The 22,613-nt window shown below is 37.8% G+C and overlaps 1 protein-coding gene across 6 annotated transcripts in view; it reads right to left on the reverse strand.

Annotated features, from left to right (window-relative positions):
* Positions 1-22,613, reverse strand: part of ADAM22 (ADAM metallopeptidase domain 22) — a 240,215-nt gene that overhangs the window by 48,941 nt on the left and 168,661 nt on the right. For all 6 annotated transcript variants that reach the window (XM_070369432.1, XM_070369428.1, XM_070369430.1 and 3 more), the window contains exons 12-21: positions 21,545-21,629; positions 20,452-20,542; positions 18,717-18,768; positions 15,056-15,155; positions 13,919-13,990; positions 13,611-13,703; positions 7,058-7,138; positions 3,578-3,628; positions 3,296-3,359; positions 1,575-1,680 (exon numbers count right to left, since the gene is read on the reverse strand). In XM_070369432.1, coding sequence (XP_070225533.1) covers positions 1,575-1,680; positions 3,296-3,359; positions 3,578-3,628; positions 7,058-7,138; positions 13,611-13,703; positions 13,919-13,990; positions 15,056-15,155; positions 18,717-18,768; positions 20,452-20,542; positions 21,545-21,629 — 795 coding nt within the window. The remainder of the gene's footprint in view (positions 1-1,574; positions 1,681-3,295; positions 3,360-3,577; positions 3,629-7,057; positions 7,139-13,610; positions 13,704-13,918; positions 13,991-15,055; positions 15,156-18,716; positions 18,769-20,451; positions 20,543-21,544; positions 21,630-22,613) is intronic.

Below are 22,613 nucleotides of genomic sequence, written 5' to 3' on the forward strand. Positions count from 1 at the left end.
TACATACATTAAACATCTATAAAACATAGAGTTAGTGACAAGAACCATAAAAGTAATGCAAAGGATGCAGGAAAAGAGGGAAGTGTGGGGAAATAAATAATAATAAATAAAATAATCCAGAAATAATTTACAGAGTAAGTGCTATCCAAGGGGATGGGGATGGGTAATTTTGGGATAGGTAAACTTTTTTTATGGAGTATATAGGGTACTTCCTAAAGTATGAATAGCACACATACCCGTGTGGAAGTGCTGCTACTGCTGCTGCTAAGTCGCTTCAGTCGTGTCCGACTCTGTGTGACCCCATAGACGGCAGCCCACCAGACTCCCCCGTCCCTGGGATTCTCCAGGCAAGAACACTGGAGTGGGTTGCCATTTCCTTCTCCAGTGCATGAAGGTGAAAAGTGAAAGTGCAGTCACTCAGTCGTGTCCGACTCTTAGCGACCCCATGGACTGCAGCCCACCAGGCCCCTCAGTCCATGGGATTTTCCAGGCAAGAATACTGGAGTGGGGTGCCATCACCTTCTCCGGTGTGGAAGTAGGACAATAAAATATATTAGAAATGGCAAGGTTTGCTAGACTTTGAAAGAGTAGAGAAGAAGAAAACAAAATATGTAGGTTGGGGAAAATTATGGAAGAGGTACAGTGCCAACCTAAGGCTCCATTTCATGTATTAAGCAAGATGGTATGACATTTAGCAAAGTGGTTAAAAGAGAATTCTAAAATCAGACTGCTGAATTCTAATTCTGCTCCTATTATATCCTAGCTACATGACCTTAGTCAACTTAACTGTCTCAGTTTCCTCCTACATAAAACAAGGCAAACTGCCATTAAGATTAAATGACATCACTTATGTAAAGTGTAATACAGTTCCTAACACACAGTATGCACTGAATAGATGTTATTCTTACTATCAATTAAGTATGTGGAACCAGTGAAATTTGAACAAAGAACTGACATGGTCAAAAGGTTCAGTAAAAGATTATTTTGATGGGATCATGCTAGACACTGCTGGCAGAGAAAACTAAGAGGTTTCTGTATTAGTTGAAGAATTGACATAGGTCTTAATTGGGGTAATGCAATAGGCACAGAAATGAAGAGATGAATTAAAGACAAATTGTGGAGGAGTGAAAGAGAAGAATAAACATGATGTGTCATTTGGATAATGAGTCAGAGAGAAGGTAGCATCAAGGATCACTCTGAGGCTTCTAAACAGGAGAATGAGATATTAAGATCTCTGGGGAAAAGAGTTCTCTATTAAAGTCAGTGTCAGATAATTCCATCTATCAGCACTGAGAACATTCTGTTGGCTTTAATTTTTGTTGCCTTTGAGATGCTGACAGCTGTCTTCTAGGTGAGAAAGACCTAAGGCAGCCATAGGCATCGCTTGAGCCTTAGGAGAGAGGTCAGAACACATATTGAGATTCAGAAACCCTCTGCAAAGGTGCTGTTGGAACTCTGGGAAGAGATGAGGGAAAGAGAATGCTTTATGGCATGCAGAAAACAGGGAAGTCCTGGTTGCCTCAGAAGTAGTGCCTGGAACTGAGGTATAAACTCGGCCAGTTTCTCCATCTCACCGTTTGTTGCACTGTATCCACGTGTCTTTGTCTTTCCCACAGTTACCCTTCTCGGTGCCTTCTATATTCAGTTTCTCATAGCAGTATTTGTCTGATGACATCACATCTGAAGTAGAATAGAGTTTTCTGTCAGTGAGAGATATGCCACCTGAGCTGTTCAACTCTTTGCAGTAAGGGGAAAACACTTGTGAAGAACTCTCTTCTTTCACTACAATGTTACCAATTGCAAAGGTTGTATCCATGCTTCACAAGAGTTCCCCATACCAAAACTATCCATCACTTGCATACATTTCTCACAACTGCTCATTTAAAACTTGAAAACAAATCTATTTAGATCTTTGATATGATTCAGGCTGTAAGTTCTGAGAATAACACTCCTGAGAATTTAGCCAATAACTGGGGAAAGATGCTACCAAATGGTTCACTGACAAATGTTCAATGCTTTAATCTCAGTGCCAGATATAAAGCATGAATTTTTCACTCAGCAACTTTTATGAATCATAAAGACAACTTTATTAAAAGAATGATCCACGATAATTAAAGACTCAAGAAAGAGCAGTATTTCCACCTTGTTTATTAATTCTTAACAGCTATTAAAGAGTTACTCTGCTTGTAAGCAAACCTGAATTCATGTTAAATCTCCGACTATCAAATAACATTTTAAGTCATGTCAGAATTTTTGTCAGGATTTTATTTTTGCTAAAGCCAAGGTCAGTTGATGGAGCTATCCAAGATTTAGATCAAAACAACTTTTGCAAACTAATCAAAAGATGACTGTCAGAGTATATTTTTTAAACTGATAATGTTTGGTAGTTTCTTTTCCTACTTCTTGCTATCAGCCACTAATTTTTCTCAAGAGGAGGAAGCAAAAACCATATTTCTTTGTCCAGAGCACAAGCCTACATAACTAAAATGTTCTCCCATCCCAGTGTTTCTCTAGTTGTTCAACAGAGAGCATACACTTCCATTCCCAAAAGGATTAGAGCCAGTCTTTGTGACAGTTAATGGTTATCATTATCTTCACAGCTTGCTTTCCAATATAAATCATCTTTTGAAAGAGTTTGAAGCAAACACTTCTTTCAGAAGGGCCAGTAATACTTCTGGAAAAACATAGCATTTAAATATGCATCTAAATTAAATATGTTTTAGATATAAATGTTACATATTTCCTTCTGAAAATCTGCCAAAGTTTGAAGGGAATAACATTAAAATTTCTTTCTGATATGACAGAGTTACCTTAGCAGAAATTCACCTATAACTAGGAAAACCAGCTAGAGTTTAAGAAAGAGAGATAAGAAAGAAAAAGCAATTCTAGCTAAAAGGCTACAGTTCTTATCCAAGGGTGCCCAACTTGGGGTCCATGTCCATTCCACATGGTTGATGGGTTTTGCCTAAGGATACTAAGTTAAAGACAGCATAAGAGGATCAGAAATCCAGGTTTGCTTTGTTCTCCAAGTTGCATACCCTGGAATGGATTTTATCTGCCTGGCAGCAAAGCCACTTTCCATCCAAAGACATGGCTAACTAGCCAAGACATACAGAGCTGAGTCTTATCAAAGGAGGTGCTTTTCTCTAATTTCCACAAAAGTGTTCCTGCTGCAGTGGCTCTGAAAGTCCCTGAGTCATAATAAAGTGGTTGAAAAATTACTTCCATCCAGTTCACATGCCCTCGGGCCAGCTACCACACTTGGAGAAGGCTCAAAACCTTGTTATTTACTCACTTTGCCCCCAGATGTATTTGCATTGTCTATCCCTGGTTTTACATCTTCCTCCAAAGCAAATTCCCTAAAACGGAAAAGCATACCCGTTAGCAGCACAACGTCTACTTCCATCAGGTAACTGAAAAATATGACTAAGAAAACTAGTAGATGAGTATTATAAAGGCATTTTACCTTCAGAGTTGACTACAAAACATTTAATATGATCTTCCTACTTTGATGAGACTTAGTATTTCTTTTGTGCTGGTATATAGGAAACATTTAGGTAAAGATGAAGTAACCTACCTGGACACCATCACATGAATAACCATCCATCTTATGAATATTGGGGGCACACTAGGAAAAGAAAACAGAAATATGAACCAAATACACAGCAAGATATTAAGATGAGCTAATCTCTTTAAAGGTTTTCGTTTTGAAAATGAAGTCTCATAATACAGGGTATCTCCCAAATCATCTGAAAAAAAAAAAAAAAAAAAAACACAAGATCAAGAGAAAACAAAAGGAAATGTAACAATTGATGCATTTTCCCCTAAAAATAGGGATCTACCAGAGGAAAAGAGCAGTTGATTTGTAAATCCTTATTTACAAATAAAAAGAACCAACAGCAAAGACTCAGCTAACTTATACAGACACACGACTTCTCAGAGCAAGAAAACGAGAGCACAAGACAAAGCCAGAAGGATGCCACCAGATGGAGCAATAGATATGGTTTCCTCTTTCTTAACCATGAGAAGTAACAGTTTTTATACATAAAATGATTCTCAAGTGAAAGTCTACCTTGGACATGTCAGAAAAAGACATGTTTTATAGCCATCCCCTGCCCCCCGACTTTTCTTCCCTTGGAGCAACTGCGGAAAAGACTGCAAAAGATTGCAAAGCATTCCTATCTGGATAGAAATGTAAAAAAAAAAAACAAAAAAAAAACAGGAAAAATGAAAGACTAAAGTCTCTAATATTCCCGCCATCCAGAGACAACTATTTTTTATAATTTGGTACATTTTTTCCTCTACCTTTTTCAACATAATGTGGTATTTTATAATATAAGTATAATCAGATTATAGATAATGCTTTATATTCTGTTTCAGCCCTTTACTTTCATCATGCAAATTTAATTGCATCATAATAAACTTTTTTGTAGGTGTCTTTATAGCTATAACACATTCCCTGAGCTAACAAGTCATATAATCAATGTATTAAAATATTTACTTACAAGTATCTCAAATTATGCCATTACAACCAATGCAACAAGAACACCTTTGTATGCACATAATTTTCAGATTTAGAATTCTTTTGAAATCCTGCTTATCACATAATTACATTTTAAAGAAGTTGCTTTAATATACTTTCATTCCCAGAGCCCATTAGGTAATCATTCATTGTATCCCCATCCTCACTAGGTGTAAGCTTAGGAAAACAATGCTAATTAGCCAGTAAGAATGCAAATCTTTAATCTCTTAAGATGACTGCTTTTAAAATAAAGCATTTTTAATGCTTAAAGTAGGGCTTCCTGGGTGGCGCAGGGATCAAGAATCTGCCTGCCAATGAGGAGATGCAACAGATGCGGGTTTGATCCCTGGGTCAGTATGATTCCCTGGAGTAGGAAATGGCAACCCGCTCCAGCATTCTTGCCTGAAAATTTCCATGGACAGAGGAGCCTGGCGGGCTACAGTCCATGGGTTAGCAGAGTCGGACGTGACTGTCTGAGCATAGCACAGATAAACCACTACTAATTCTCTTTTCTCTAGAGAAAATAGATTTGGGCACTCTTCACTTTGCATGGCTCCAGTGTGAAGGAATTTCACCAACTATGGTTTTGTTAAATAATACCAGTACCCCAAGGACACATTCAATTTCAGTTACCATAGTAGATTAAGTATGAATAATTGCACAAAGAACAAATTTTGCTATTAGCTCTTCAGTCCACCAGTCGCTTGGTAAATAAGATACGGCCATCACAGTCAACAGCCCATCTAGGTGCTTCTTTCAACGTCTGTCAGGATTGACCACTGAGCATCTGTTCATTCAGTTCATGTACAGATAACAAAGGACATAGCTTGTTGCCCTTCTGTCTCTGGGTGATACCATGTGACATCTTATAATAAAACTGAATAGTTGAAAGAGGAAATTGGCCAACAAAGGTGAAAGTGCAGCAAAGAAATGAAAAGTGATAACACTGGAAGAGAAATTAAAATCAAATGTAAATAGCATTACAGAAAAAAAAAACAAACCAGTGACTATGGGAATGGGATGCTGACACCACTGTTCAGCAAAAAATTCCCACTCACAACTTCACATCTCTTGGATATTTCACGACATTGAAAGCACAAAGGATCATGTCAAAAAATTGGCCCAAACTTAGAAAGGAGAGTAGCAATTCAACAAGGCATAGGTAAGATGCTCATTAAGTATCATTACGTTTCTGACCAGGAGTAGGCAAGCACGGCTCAAATTACTGATAAGTTTTTTACAAAGAAATAAAATGCGTTAATTTTCAATATTTTCATTTTAATTTAATGTGAGCTAAATAAATATTAGTTCATTTTTTTCCATTTCCCTATTCATTTAAGTCCAACAGTAAGGGAGTTTTTAATCACCTGATATTTTTTAAAGATCACAGAATAACTGTAAATTTTTCCATTGATTACTACAATACTTCACATGGTTTCAGCTTTCATGGTCACTTCTGTGATCCTGCATTACAATGCAAATCAAGGACTGCCTGTATACACATACACTGAGATCTGGGATCCCCTGTCAAAGTTTATTAACTTCTGTATCTTCCCTGAAGTGAAAGTGTTAGTCATTCAGTCATGTATGACTTCTTTCAACGCCATGGACTGTAGCCCACCAGGCTCTTCAGTCCATGGAATCCAGGAGTGAATACTGGAATGGCTAGCCGTTCTCTTTTCCAGGGAGTATTCCTGACCCAGGGGCCCATGTCTCCTGCATTGCAGGCAGATTCTTTACCATTTGAGCCACTAGGGAAGCCCTTATCTTCCCTGCTGCTGCTGCTGCTGCTAAGTCGCTTCAGTCGTGTCCGACTCTGTGCGACCCCATAGACGGCAGCCCACCAGGCCCCGCCATCCCTGGGATTCTCCAGGCAAGAACACGGGAGTGGGTTGCCATTTCCTCCTCCAATGCATGAAAGTGAAAAGTGAAAGTGAAGTTGCTCAGTCGTGTCCGACTCTTAGCAACCCCATGGACTGCAGCCCACCAGGCTCCTCCATCCATGGGATTTTCCAGGCAAGAGTACTGGAGTGGGGTGCCATTGCCTTCTCCCCTTATCTTCCCTACTGACAACTAAATGATATTAAATTCAAAAGCAGCAATTAGTGGCAAGCTGTTTCAGGTAAATAAAAGTCAAGACAGGCCCTGTCTCAGAACCCAATATCCTGCAGTTCTCTCTGCCTTATCTGACTCGTTTCAACCAGTTGAAGAGAAAGAGTCTTTCTGTTTCTTCCTTCACCAGCTAGACTAAACACAAAAGCCTTTTATTCCCTACTTTCAACAAAAACAAAATAGTTAAGTCAGATATACAGTCTTAAGATTAGTTCAACATTAAGACAAAATCACACTGAACATCTGCTCAAGCTTTGATTATTGAAACTTCAATTCCCAAAAAATTAATGAAAAGAGAGAAAGAGTTGACATGAAAGAGAAACATGAATATCTTGCCCATTTCCATTCCATCTGAGGGTCAGTTCACTAAACAAACTCCAACTTTTCCCCCCTTGGATTCAAAGGAAATTATTCATAAGTTACCTGGCTTGAATTTCCCGAGCATGTTTCACGAATATCACAATCATTTACTGCTTCACGGCACACGGTTCCCATAGGCTGAAACTAAAATGAACAAAACTCAATGTGCAAAACTGTCAAAGGAAAAAAAAAAAACAAACCTCTTACAGTATCATCTTCAAAATGCAAAATGAAATTTTTTTGGATTGGAATACCTTAAACTAGTTTAAGATGAAAATCTGTGAAAACCATAACTACTGCATGAAAATGTTAATTTAATAGTTCTCAGGGCGAGTTTCTCACATATGAAGTAATTTGCATAGTCATCACACATAGCTTACAAGATCTAGCTAAAATAGGATGTGCTTGATGGTACATCTCTACCAGAAGGACAAGCCAGTCCAAGTTCCAGCAATTCTTTCTTCCAACTAGATTATGGATTTATACTTTATCCCTCATTCTTACTGGCACTTTTATCATATTATTATTTTTTACCTCATCAGCTAAGAATTTGAAAGTTACATTTTGGACTGAATTGTAAAACTTAGAGGAAATGGCAAAGCTATTTCCTCTCATGATTTCCTTCACCATCTTCTCTTCCTGCATCATTTTTTTTACAGATCTATAGCTTGGTGTTTCACTCCCTTTTAATGCTTCTATTATTTGTACCTGTCTGTAAGACTCTTCTTTGGTCTGTTTTCAACTCAAATATTTTTTTTAAGTGTAGGAGTCATACAAATAAACTTGTATGCTTGTTGGATTCATCAGTTGCAAGAGTATTAATTAAAACAAAACAAAAAGAGATATATAAAGCTACCATCTTTCTCTTTTCCTCTTCAATCCCACTCTTTCTTGCTCTGCTGCTGCTGCTGCTAAGTCACTTCAGTCGTGTCCAACTCTGTGTGACCCCATAGACGGCAGCCCACCAGGCTCCCCCATCCCTGGGATTCTCCAGGCAAGAACACTGGAGTGGGTTGCCATTGCCTTCTCCAATGTATGAAAGTGAAAGGTGAAAGTGAAGTCACTCAGTCGTGTCCCACTCTTAGCGACCCCATGGACTGCAGCCCCCCAGGCTCCCCCATCCATGGGATTTTCCAGGCAAGAGTACTGGAGTGGGTTGCCATTAAGGTTACTATTTGGGGCTGGGTCCTTCTATGTTTCTAACTCTGCTCACACAAGCATATACAGTATTCTAGACCCCTTCTCTCCCCCAACACACACCCACACACAACTTCTATCCTCTCTCCCTGGTTCACCACCCTCCAGGCAGTTGAGTCTCCTGCTGCTCATAGAACATGAGCAGCACAGTGCCAACTCCAGTCAGGAATTCAACAGATACTTTTCAGAAGAGCTGAACAAAATTTTGTGTTTGTTCATTCATTCATTGAGCATTTACTAGGCACTTAAAATGTGCTAGGCACAGCCAGTGGAGATTTAACAGAAAACAAACACAAGAATCTTGTTGGCAAGGAACTTAGAATTTAGTGGGGATAACATCACTCTAATGGCAGAAAGTGAAGTGGCACTAAAGAGCCTCTTAATGAGGGTGAAAGGGGAGAGTGAAAAAGTTGGCTTAAAACTCAATATTCAAAAAATGAAGAACATGGTATCTGGTCCCATCACTTCATGGCAAACAGATGGGGGAAAAGTGGAAACAGTGGCAGTTTTTATTTTCTGGGGCTCCAAAATCACTGCAGACAGTGACTGCAGTCATGAAATTAAGACTCTTGCTCCTTGGAAGGAAAACTATGACAAACCTAGACGGCATATTAAAAATGTGATGTCGGCAGAGACATCACTCTGTTGACAAAGGTCCATATAGTCAAAGCTATGATTTTTCCAGTAGTCATGCATAGATGTGAGAATTCGACCATAAAGAAATCTGAATGCCTAAGAAGTGATGCTTTCAAACTGTGATGCTGGAAAAGACTCTTGAGAATCCCTTGGTCAGCAACAAGATCTAACCAGTCAATCCTAAAGGAAATCAATCCTGAATATTCACTGGAAGGACTGATGCTGAACCTGAAGTTCCAATACTTTGGCCATCTGATGCAAAGAGTCAACTCATTGGAAAACACCCTGATGTTGGAAAAGATTGAAGGCAAAACAAGAAGGGGATGGTAGAGGATGAGATGATTAGATAATGTCACCAACTCAATGGACATGAATTTCAGCAAACTCTGGGAGATAGTGAAGGACAGAGGAGAGGGTGTGCTGCAGTGAATGGGATCACAAAGAGTCAGACACAACTTAGCAACTGAACAACAACAACAAATAGGCCATAAAAATAAGGAAACAAGCAAGATAAGTTAACTTCATATACTCTGGTTCCCTTCCTCCTGGGAATTGCTACCAGCTACAATTCTAGAACTTCTGAGGTAGAAGTATAAGCAGATTTAAGGTACAATTCATACAAGAGTGTAATGTTCACGAATTGTCCGGAAACGTCCAAAAATCAGCATGGTAAAGGAGGACTTGTGCTAAGTGCTGGGGTGAAACAGTAAATCAACCCAAATCACTGCCCTCTTGGAATTTTCATGTAATGAAAAGAGAAAATGAGTAAAGAAGTAAATAAGCAATATTTTACAGAAGGAGTTCCCAAATCATGCCTCGAGGACAATTTTGGTTGCCTGTTTGCATTGTATATGAAGTTTTATTAGAACACTGCCACATATGTTTGCTTCTGTATTTTTGATGGCTGCTTTCAAAGAAAGAGTTGAGCAACTGACATAAAGACCTTATAACCCACAAATTTGTCCCTTTACAGAAGTGTTTGTTAACTCTGACTTATAGATAAATTATTATAAACACATATTAAAAAAAAACAAAAATACACATGCTTCCTCATTTCGTTTTTCTGATCCCTCTTTTTCATTCGCTCTTCTGCTTCTGACTCCTCTAGGAGCCCAGAGCGGGGTGAGAATGGAAGTATGGGGTAGACAAAGTGGCAGAAAAGATCTTACTTGACTGGTAAAGTTGTGACTCATATTCTAAGATAGTTAACCACACCATTCTATTTTATGTATTTTAATTCTATTATTTTGTACTTGCTCCTTTCAGTGATTATATCACAAAGAGCTTAATTCTATAAATCCAAGAAAAAATGGCATAATTGACTGCATTTGATGGATCAGTCAGTTTAGTCGCTCAGTCATGTCAAACTCTGAGACGCCATTGACTGCAGCACGCCAGGCCTCCATGTCCATCACCAACTCCTGGAGTTTACTCAAACTCATGTTCATTGAGTTGGTGATGCCATCCAACCACCTCATCCTCTGGCATCCCCTTCTCCTCCCACCTTCAATCTCACCCAGCATCAAGGTCTTTCAAATGAATCAGTTCTTCACATCAGATGGCCAAAGTGTTGGAGTTCCAGCTTCAATTTGATGGATGGGCAGACTTAAAACATTGAGGATTAAAGTATATCATTAGGAACCCCTAGATGGCAGTTAATGGAGAAAGCGATGGCACCCCACTCCAGTACTCTTGCCTGGAAAATCCCATGGACGGAGGAGCCCGGTAGGCTGCAGTCCATGGGGTCGCTCAGAGTCAGACAGGACTGAGCTACTTCACTTTCACTTTTCACCTTCATGCATTGGAGAAGGAAATGGCAACCCGCTCCAGTATTCTTGCCTGGAGAATCCTAGGGACAGGGGAGCCTGGTGGGCTGCCGTCTATGGGGTCGCACTGAAGCGACTTAGCAGCAGCAGCAGCAGCAGATGGCAGTTGGAGAAACTAACAGAATAAACAGTTGAGGTAGACAAAATGAAAAACTATGTTTCACATTTAGTTTGGTCTTCGTTTTTTAGAGAGTGCTTTCAGAGACCTCTGCCAGTGCCTTGCTTCTCTTAAAACTCTGCCAGAGACACAGCGGTAAAGTGGGAACAACAGAAACTGCTGCCAGCAGATCTGGGGTGTAACTGCACATTTATTCTTTACTAGCTGAGTGAGACTATGCAGGTTATTTCACTTCCCTGAGATTGGCATTGCTCAGCTGGAAAAAATATAGACAATAATATCCATCCCCAAAGTGTAGCTATGAGCATTATCTAAGACAGCAGTCTCAACCAGAGGATATTTGGCAATGTTTAAGACATTGTGGTGTCATGACTTGGAGGGATGCTGCTGGAAACTAGTAGGTAGGAGTCAGAGATGCTGCTAAATAGCCTACAAGACATAAGATAACCCTCACGATAAAGAACAATCTGGCCAAAAATGTCAGCAGTGCCACAGTTAAGAAACCTGGATACAGGATGATATACTTTGCAAGTACTTAGTACAGTTTCTGGCACACAATAGGGTATTAAATATGATAGGTTCATATTTTGCCCTCTCTTAACTCATTAGAGCTGATCAATCAGCAAAGAATCAGTAAGAGAATGCTGTGCATATTTATTCATTCATTCAGCAATTATTTACTGAAGTCTTGTTCCAATTACAGTCTAAGTGCCTGGCTCTGCCTCTGCAAAATGTACAGACTGGAGGGAAAGAAAGATATTATACCTTAGAAATAATATAAAATTATACCAGATTTTATATGAGAAAAGAAAAAATAGATTTCTTTGAGCAAGGTAAGCCCAAATTACCATAGTCTTGATATAAAGGCTTAACTATTTGGAGACAGGCATGAGGATGTTATTGGGAGAAGGAAAATAGCCAAGGTGTGTAAAGATGCTTTGAACAGTGATGTACAACACGTGAAAGGTGTTATAACGTCTACAAAGATTTCTTTTGTTGCCTCAACAGCTAATACACAAGCTATTCCAAGTTGAGCATGAAAAGAAGGAGATGACACCACCCTTATGGCAGAAAGTGAAGAACTAAAGAGCCTCTTGATGAAAGTGAAGTGAAGAGGAGAGTGAAAAAGTTGGCTTAAAACTCAGCATTCATAAAACTAAGATCAGGGCATCTGTTCCCATCATTTCATGGCAAATAGATGGGAAAACAATGGAAACAGTGACAGACTTTATTTTTGGGGGCTTCAAAATCACTGCAGATGGTGACTGCCGCCATGAAATTAAAAGACGCTTACTCCTTGGAAGTAAAGCTATGACCAACCTAGACAGCATATTAAAAAGCAGAGACATTATTTTGCCAACAAAGTTCATCTAGTCAAAGCTATGGTTTTTCCAGTAGTCGTGTATGGATATGAGTGGTGGACTATAAAAAAAGTTGAGCGCTGAAGAATTAATGCTTTTGAATTGTGGTGTTAGAGAAGACCCTTTAGACTCCCTTGGGCTGCAAGGAGATCCAACCAGTCCATCCTAAAGGAAATCAGTCCTGAATATTCATTGGAAGGACAGATGCTGAAGATGAAACTCCAACACTTTGGCCACCTGATGTGAAGAACTGACTCATTTGAAAAGACCCTGATGCTGGGAAAGATTGAAGGCAGCCAGAGGATGAGATGGTTGGATGGCATCACCGATTCAATGGACATGAGTTTGAGCAAGCTTTGGGAGTTGGTGATAGACAGGGAAGCCTGGTGTGCTGCAGTCCATGGGGTCGGAAAGAGTCAGACATGACTGAGCAACTGAACTGGACTGAACTGAATTGAATATCTACTTGGATTTACAATAAAGGAAATGCATTATTCAAAGAATAGTTTCATTTAAACTATATTACATTATGCTATTATTATTAATATTATTCAGTTCAGTACAGTTCAGTTGCTCAGTCATGTCCAACTCTTTGCAACCACATGAATTGCAGCACGCCAGGCCTCCTGTCCATCACCATCTCCTGGAGTTCACTCAAACTCACGTCCATCTAGTCGGTGATGCCATCCAGCCATCTCATCCTCTGTCATCCCCTTTTCCTCCTGCCCACAATCCCTCCCAGCATCAGAGTCTTTTCCAAAGAGTCAACTCTTCGCATGAGGTGGCCAAAGTACTGGAGTTTCAGCTTTAGCATCATTCCTTCCAAAGAACACCCAGGGCTGATCTCCTTTAGAATGGACTGGTTGGATCTCCTCGAAATCCAAGGGACTCTCAAGAGTCTTCTCCAACACCACAGTTCAAAACCAGCAATTCTTTGGCACTCAGCTTTCTTCACAGTCCAACTCTCACATCCATACATGACCACAGGAAAAACCATAGCCTTGACTAGATGGACCTTTGCTGGAAAAATAATGTCTGTGCTTTTCAATATGCTATCTAGGTTGGTCATAACTTTTCTTCAAAGGAGTAAGCGTCTTTTAATACGTATATATTACAGCACATTAAATGGTTTCATTTAAAGTGCACGCTTTTCAGGGAGGCAGTACAAAGAGGACAAACTCTGGGGATTACAAACACACAGGCCCTAGCTCCTTATTTACTTGGTATATTTAATCACCATAAACTTCAGTTTTGTCATCTGTTAGATGGGAATAAAAATAGTAACTACTCCTCACAAGACTTGTGAGACTCCTATAAAGCCTCTGGCACTTGTCACTCAACATACATTAGGTCTTACTATTGTCTATTGTTATTTGCTTATATTTACCTTAAATATTAACTATTTAAGTTATTGCCTTAATAACTTATCAAATATGTCCTCTTTTCTTTCAGTTGGTTATCAATGAACATTTATTTACCTTGCACTTTTTACAACAAAGACCATCACTGCATTGGGAGTCTTGAGTCAAGGTACATTTCTTACAACACTCTGCTCCTTCAAGGACACATTCCTAAGGAATATAAACATTTGGAAAAAATGAAAGTGGTGTTATTTTCCTGAAAGCATCAGGCTATTTTCCAAAATAAATGTACAGCCTCACAATTATCATCTTTGTTCCAGAAATCTTATGAAATTTCTAGGCACAACACTTGCTCTGTATGGTTCAGTGTGGATCTAGAATAACCCCAAATAACCTAAAGAAATCATCCAAACACAAAGACTTACTGCCGGGGTCCCACAGTCACACTCCTCGCCAGTTTCAATGAAGCCATTGCCACACTCAGGAGGATCAAGAAGCTGTGGAATGAAAAACAGGAAGGGCACTAAAATGTAGAAAAATCAGCACCAAATATAAGATTATGAGATCACAAGTGTCACAACTATACTTCTGGCCTGTCAGTCATTTCAAAATATATTTTTATTTTCCTAAGCTATAAAGTATGACTGTAGAATTTTAGAACTGGAAACTTTAGAAGTGTCTAGTATTGATTCCATTTCAGACTTAATCATATTTTCATATATAACACACACACCAACTAGGGTCTGATAAGTGCCATCAAAGCAAAAAATGATCTAGGCATTGGCTAAAACAAAGCCAGATGGACTCCTAAAATTTCATTTCAAACAGGAGCAAGGGATTTGGAGTCAGAATGTCTGTATTCAAATCTTGGCTTAGCCATGTATCTTGGGGAAATGGCTTGCCATCTCAGAGCCCAAGTGTTTTAATATTTAAAACAATAATAGCAATAATATCAGTTTCCATCTACATAATGAATTATTCTGACAATCAAATACAATTACCTGTGAAAAGCTCTGTATCAACTGTATTAACTTGTGAAACAAAGTTATTTTGTGAGCAATGAGGAAAACATCACAAAAATTAATAAATTCACTGATTTATTTAATATAAAATACAGCTCTACCTATTAACATAGCTTTGCAGAGAACAGCAGTAATAATTTGCCCCAGAGATGGGGATTAATGAGAGAAGAAAGACCTCCTTTTCCATTAGTATGAATTATGATTCAGTATCCAAAGGGGAAAAAAAATGCATCAAGAAAATGAAAAAGAAATGCAAAGTAAAATCGTTTTTGTAAGCAAACCCTGAATCCTCATTTGGCTTTATGAAAAGAAAATGAACGTCTTTCAGAAAGCAAAACTCTAATTTATACCTGCTTTTTATTCCCATCAGAATAGCCCATGATTAATTTAATTCAGAAATGCAGACATTTAGCATATCAAGAATACGTACATATGAACCAAATTGAAAAGTTTCGCTCCATTAGACACAATGAATGAAAATTTGTGTTTATAATATTTGAGAAAGATTAATAACTTAACAACTCTGATCACACTTATTACCTTAGAAGGTTTGTTGAAAAGGCAAGCACCACCTCCACTATTTAGGAAGTCATGATACTCTTCAATATTACACTGGGTAAACTTTTTAGGAAGATAATATCTATAAGAGAGAAGAAAGGCAATAGCTGGGTATAATTTCTGTCTCCCTTGTTTGTAGACTAGTTAAAATTTAACACTGTTAACACTGTACATTATTCCTAAAAATTAAATAAATAAATAATAAATTCCACTTATGCATAATATCTGCATTGAGAAGGGAATGGCAACCCACTCCAGTATTCTTGCCTGGAAAATCGCATGGACAGAGGAGACTGGCAGGCTACAGTCCGTGTGGTCACAAAAGTCAGACACAACTTAGTGACTAAACAACAACAGCAACACATTCATCATTGGTGACTAATGGTAACTACGTGCTCAGTCAAATCCGACTCTTGGCGACCCCAGGGACTGTAGCCACCAGGCTCTTCTGTCCCTGGGATTTTCAAGGTAAGAATACAGGAGCGGGTTGCCATTTCTTCCTCCAGGGGACCTTCCCGACCCAGGGATCAAACCCATGTTTCTTGTATCTTCGACATTGGCAGGCAGATTCTTTACCACTGTGCCATCTGGGAAGTCCAGTGGCAACTATAATTTGCTCTGCATCATCTGCATACCCATTCAAAGGAAACACACACCTACATATGTGTAATTTCCATCAAAGAGAGTTAGAAATAATTTATTCCACAATAAGTCTTTCCTAAATATTACATCTAGGCTGGAACCCAAACTGCAGAGCATTCTGCAAAATAACTGGCCTGTAATCTATAAATGTGTCAAAAATAGACAGGAATCATCCCAGACTGAAGAGACCAAAACCTGACTGTAATCAAAAAATCCTGATTCTGAAGTTTTTGCTAAAATGCCATTGTGGAAACAAAGGGCCAATCCTGAATGAGGGCTTGATTTTCTTGGTTGAATTGTGGTCCTATAGGAAGATGCCTTTGTTTATAGAAATGTACATTTTTGTTGTTGTTTTTGTCTAGTCACCAAGTTGTGTTCAGTGTCCAACTCTTCACGATCCCGTGGACTGCAGCACACCAGGCCTCTGTCCCTCACCATCTCCCTGAGTTTGCCCAAGTTTATGTCCACAGAAAGTACATTAAGTTTAGCATTTTGAAGTGATAGGCACCATGGTAGAACTTATGATTCAGAAACAAAAGCTTTGTAACTATTCTTCCAGTTCTTCAAGTCTCAGATTGCTTCAAAATACTATATATATATCTCTCCAAATAATATATATTTTTATTATATATATTATATATATATAATATATATATATATATATATATATATATATACACACACACACCCCAAAAATAATCAAAGGTCAATAGAAAAAGAAACCTGGCAATAGAGCAAGTTGGTACTATGCATTAAAAATTTTCAGAATGTGAAATAGCTTTAAATCTAGGAATTTTGCTCTAAGAAATTTTTCTTGAGGAATTAATTTGCTATGTGTCCAGAGATGTCTGAATAAAGATATTTATGGTGGCACAATTTATAGCAGCAAATAACATGAAAATAACCTAAATGTTCAACAGAAAACTGTTAACTAAACCGTGATATATTAATAAAACTAAAATACCATGTAGTTACTAATAATCATAGTGTTAAAGAATGAAGACTTAGAAGAATGCTGACTCTATAATGTTAAGTAAAAAATGAATAAACAGCTATAACCAGTATAATCCAAATTGTATAAAACAATAAAAATGGAAAGAGAAAAAATACAAAACTACTGGATTTATTTTATTTTTTTGGCTGCACCTCATGGCATGCAGGATCTTATTTCCCGATCAGGGATAGAAACTTTGCCTTCTGGCAGTGGAAGCATGGATGGCCAAGGAATTCCCAAAATACTAGGTTTAAACAAAACTATTTTAACATTCTGTTAACAGGGGCTTCCTTGATAGCGAAGCTGGTAAAGAATCCACCTACAATGCAGGAAAACCCAGTTCAATTCCTGGGTTGGGAAGATCCCCTGGAGAAGGGACAGGCTACCCATTCCAGTATTCTTGCCTGGAGAATTCCACGGACAGAGGAGCCTGGTGGGCTACAGTCCATGGGGTCGCAAAATGTAGGACAGGACTGAGCGACTAAACACAGCACAGCACATTTTAATATTAACCATAGTTATCACCTGATGGCAAGAAAAGAGGTGGTACAAATTTTATTTTCTGTGTTTCTCAAAACTTGTTTTACATTGAGCTTTTTATAAAAGTGAAAACACAATTAAGATAAGAATGAATAGATTTTTATAAAAATCTCTCCCCCTAGCCTGTGCACTTATATTCCCACTTCTTAGCATAACGGTTAATGTTTAAGTGAATTAACTAATGGAATTTACAATTATTTACTGTAAATTCATTTATCAAGTATTTCATGTCAAACCCTCCATATAAAGCCGTACTGAGTTTAAATTGTCTGAACAACTTCCTTATTCTGAAATAATGCCATTTGTAGCAACATGGATGGAAATAGAGATTATCATAGCAAGTGAAGTAAATCAGAACAAAACAAATACCATATGATATCGCTTATATGTGGAATCTAAAATATGATACAAATGAACTTATATACAAAAGAGAAACAGACCCACAGACACAGAGGTCGCCAGAGGGGAGAGGGGATGGAGAAGGGATGGATTGGGAGTTTGGGACTAGCAGATGTGAATGCATGCATACTAATTCACTTCAGTTGTATCCAACACTTTGCGACCCTATTCTTTAGGCAACTTTCTAGATAAGAATTCTGGAGTGGGTTGCCATGCCTTCCTCCAGGGGATCTTCTTGACCCAGGGATTGAACTCACATCTCTTACGTCTGCTGCATTGGCAGGCAGGTTCTTTCCCACTAGCACCACCTGGGAAGCCCTGGGATTAGCAGATGAAAACTATTATATAAGGAGTGAATAAACAGCAAGGTCCTACTGTGTAACACAGCGAACTATATTCAATATCCTATGGTAAACCATAACAGAAAAGAATATGAAAAAGAATGTACATATATGTGTAACTGAATCACTTTGCTGCACTGCAGAAATTAATGCAATATTGTAAAACAACTATACTTCAATAATCTTTTGTATGAAATGAGTCGCCAGTCCAGATTCGATGCACGATACTGGATGCTTGGGGCTGGTGCACTGGGACGACCCAGAGGGAGGGTATGGGGAGGGAGGAGGGAGGAGGGTTCAGGATGGGGAACACAGGTACACCTGTGGCGGATTCATTTCGATATTTGGCAAAACTAATACAATATTGTAAAGTATAAAAATTAAAAAAAAAAGCAATTCTTCAAAAAAAATTATTATATTTACCTGAAGTTGATGGAATCATTTATCCTGCATGGCCCTGACTCACCATATTTCAAAGTCCTATCCCCTCCCTAAAAAAAATCTTTGACTTACTAGCTTAATAGACAGCAATTGTTTTCATAAACAAAAGACTATTTTGTGAAAATCTATTTCCTACAGAGCCACTGAGAAAATTAACTGCCAAGTTTGTCTTAAATCCCTATGGGTAGGGTTCCAGGCAGTAACTTATTGACTGCCATCCTCCTAAGAAGACAACAGCACAGTAGAGAAAGGAACAGTGAGTTATTTTTAAATAGAAGTGGCTCACCCAGTGTCTCCCATTATGCATCCAGACCATGTGTCCTCACATTTACACTCACCTAAGAGAAAATGAATACATACAAACTTGTTACAAAGTGAAAACATGTGCATTAGAGTAGTTACTATTTTTAAAAGTACATGTTCACTTTATTCCTTATGTACATTTACAAATCAGTAAAAGATCAGTCCTCTAATTTTCCTCACATTTGAAGTGTTTTATGCAATGCATAGCAACAAAACTCTACTTTGACTCTATTGAGATTATATAATTTCACTCTAAAAGTCTTCTGAAAAATGTTAACAAGTGGCCGTATTTTTAAAGCACTCAGTTAAAATGGCTTATCAAATAGCAATGAAATAGTGATGCATGACCACAGGATTTTGGTTTCATAGGTTTTTATGGAAATTCCTATAATTTCCCATCAATTTTTAAAACCTCTGCACTCAAGGTTGCTGGTAGGAGGCAGTACAGTATATTGGTTAAGCAGAAGTCTTAGAATCAGATACACCTAGGTTCAAAATCTGGGTATACCACTTAATATGTCTGTAATCTTGGAGACATTACCCTTTTAAGATCTAGACACTTTATAGATCTTCATTATCAGCTGATAATGAATACCTTGCAGGACCATCTTGAGGATTAAATGAGCATCTAGATGTAGCTAATTCTGGCATTCAACTGTCTTTTATGGAGTGGGCACTTCATAAATGGTAATTTTTGATGTTGTTGTTTAGTTGCAAGTTGTGTCTGACTCTTTTGTGACCCCATGTTCTGTAGCCCACCAGGCTCCTCTGTCCATGGGATTTCCCAGGCAAGAATACTGGAGTGGGTTGCCATTTCCTTCTCCAGGGGATCTTCCAGGCCCAGGGATCAAACCCATGTCTCCTGTATTGGCAGGCAGATTTTTTAGCACTGAGCCACAAGGCAAGCCCATAAATGGTAATAGTTGTAATTAATATAAACAATCATATTTATGGCATTTGTTGCTAAAATAATAAATATGATTATAGTCAACTTACTTCCCTGGTGGCTCAGATGGTAAAGTGTCTGCCTGCAATGCCAAAGACCCAGATTCGATCCTCAGGTCAGGAAGATCCCCTGGAGAAGGAAATGGCAACCCACTCCAGTCCTCTTGCCTGGAAAATTCCATGGATGGAGGAGCCTGGTAGGCTACAGTCCATGGAGTCACAAAGAGTCGGACACGACTGAGTGACTTCACTTTCACTATAGTCAACTTACTCCAAATATATAGTGCTCGATCATTCTGGTAAAGTAACTCTACCCACTGGGAATATATATTCATCATAGATGTTAAACCTAGCATATTTTATTAGGCCCATATTTTACTCATCCCTTTATCAGATCTGATTCTGCAGGCAAATTCTACCTCTGTAGCAATAGTAAGAGATGTTTTAAATAAGCGATAATAAAACATATACCTTAAACCTCTATGCTGAGATCATTCAAAATTGCCAAACTGAACTTATGTCCTTAAAATTCATAGTTTAATTCAACAACACCTGGCTTTAATGTTTATTATACATGGAGTAAATTTCATGTGTGATGCAAATATTAACATTTGTATTACTTTTGGAAAAAAACATTTTGTGCCCAGGCTATCTTTATACTATCACTCAAAATCTTTTGATTAAACAACTGAGTTAAAGAATTTCATTCTGCAAAATATTTTACAGATAGCCTATTTTAAATATAACTAAACTACACGTGTACTTAAACTTACCACTTGCTAACTTTCTTTTGTCTGAGATAATACCAATATTATGGGCTAACGACTGGGCAAGTGTAACTGCCATTAAGTCCGTTTTCCCAAACTGAAAAACAAAAATAAAATACTTATAAGTGCAAATTATTTTTTATTTAAAATGAATCAGGGAACATGTCGCAATATAACTGAAAAAAACTTCTAAGCACTTTATTTAGCAGAGGTTAATACATAATAGCTAGTGCTGAACTATGGAGCATTAAGGAAGAGGTAGTGAGAAATAATTCCATGTTTGACTAAGTCTTATAGAGAAGAAACCAGAGAATCATCAACCTCCAGATTTGGAAACTTAAATTTAATTTTTGAGTCCAAATTTCACCAGTGACATTTCTGAAAAGCTTCATACTTGTATACAACTAAGCCAGTCATCCAGTTAATAGAAAATAAAAATAATTTATTTTGAACTTGCTCATCTTTGTTTGTCTACTAAAACACTTCTAAATTCCCCAAATTAAATAGAACTTGGCTTCAGAAAACAAACAATATGAGTTAGAGGTGGTGCTGATGATGTTTGGTCAAAATAAACTTGAAAACATCTAGGCATATTTCTTTTCAATATGTAGCCTCTCAAAGATTCAGGTATTTTTCTTTTAGATCACTTCTATCGGATTTAGTGCCTGAGGGGTAGAAGTAACCCTTTGGAAAACCGTCTATTTTTTTCCTCCAAAAATTTGCCAAATATTGAGGAAGAAAATTTTCAACTGAGTTGTTAAGTAGCAATCCAATGTTTCAGGGAACTTATCAATTCTCTGGAAAATCAGTCAAAGTGATAAATAGGGTCTTATTTTCAAGAAAGGTAAAGATTTTCTCTATATAATCAGCATATTCCTAAGCCTGGAAATTATTCTGAGTAGAATATGAACAGAATTATCCAATATTATCTTCCATTAATTTCCTATTCTGTCCTTGGGTCATCTGCAGTAACCAGGTTGGCTGTTAATAAAATAACGATATCTGGAGTATATAGAATACTGAGAAATTGTCCCTTAAATATCAGGAAAACATCGTCAGCCATCATACCACTTGGTATTGTACAGATGTTCACACCTACTTCATTCACGCCTCCTCCTTTCAGCAACGAGCAAATCCCACCAATATAAGCTGCCCCGCTCCGGCTACTCTCAAATTGACTTCCCCTTTTAGAAAAGGAAATGAAAAAGGCTTACTGCTCACAGCTCAAATATCATAGCATCTCTCGTTATTAATTTACCACGTTTATTTTATCAATACACATACATTTCTATACTGTATATTCTGGAGGTAAGGGAAGAATATGAAAATTATTCACACACATAACCAAAAGAAAAAGTTTCTGAGGAATGTTTCCCATTGCAATTAACAAATATCTTAAATAGAACTATACCTCTTGAAAAAGAATCTCTAACATGATTACATGTATGTGGTATTTCTGTCAAAAATGCATATAACTTGAATCTCACAATGAGAAAACATCAGCCATTCGCACAATGAGGAACATTCTATAAAATAACTGGTCTAAACTCTTCAAAAATGTTAACTTCAAAAGAGACAAAGAAAGGCTGAGGAAATACTACAGATTAAAGGAAACCAAAGAGACATGATGATTAAATGTAATGTGTGGTCCTGGATTGGATCTTAGATTTGGACAAGGGGAAGGAGTAGCAAGCTATAAAGTAATATTGAAACAATCGGTGAAATTTGAATTCAGACAGTGGGTTAGATAAAAACATTGTACTGAGGCTAAAGTTTCTGGTTTTGAGAGTTTACTGCAGTTATATAAGAGAATGGGTTTAGTCTCAGGGAATATACACAAGTATTTAGTAGTAAAGGCCCAATAACTAAATGTCTCCAACTTACTCTCAAATGGTTCAGGGAAAAAAAAATAGACACACACACGGATAGAGAGATGGATAGATGGAAGGAAGAAAGAAGAATACAAAGAAGAAAATTATAAAACAAATGGACTAAATTATGAACAGCTGATGAATCTGGGTAAAGGGCATATGGAATTTCCTTGTAGTGTAGTATTCTTGCAACTTTTCTGTAAATTTGGAATTGTATAAAATAAAAAGCTACCTCAAAACTACACTTTTGCTTTCATTTATAACTTTCTTCTACAGCTCTGGCTTTAGATGATTTTA

This window comes from Bos mutus, chromosome 4 (genome assembly GCF_027580195.1).
Source record: "Bos mutus isolate GX-2022 chromosome 4, NWIPB_WYAK_1.1, whole genome shotgun sequence".
Lineage (NCBI taxonomy): Eukaryota > Metazoa > Chordata > Mammalia > Artiodactyla > Bovidae > Bos > Bos mutus.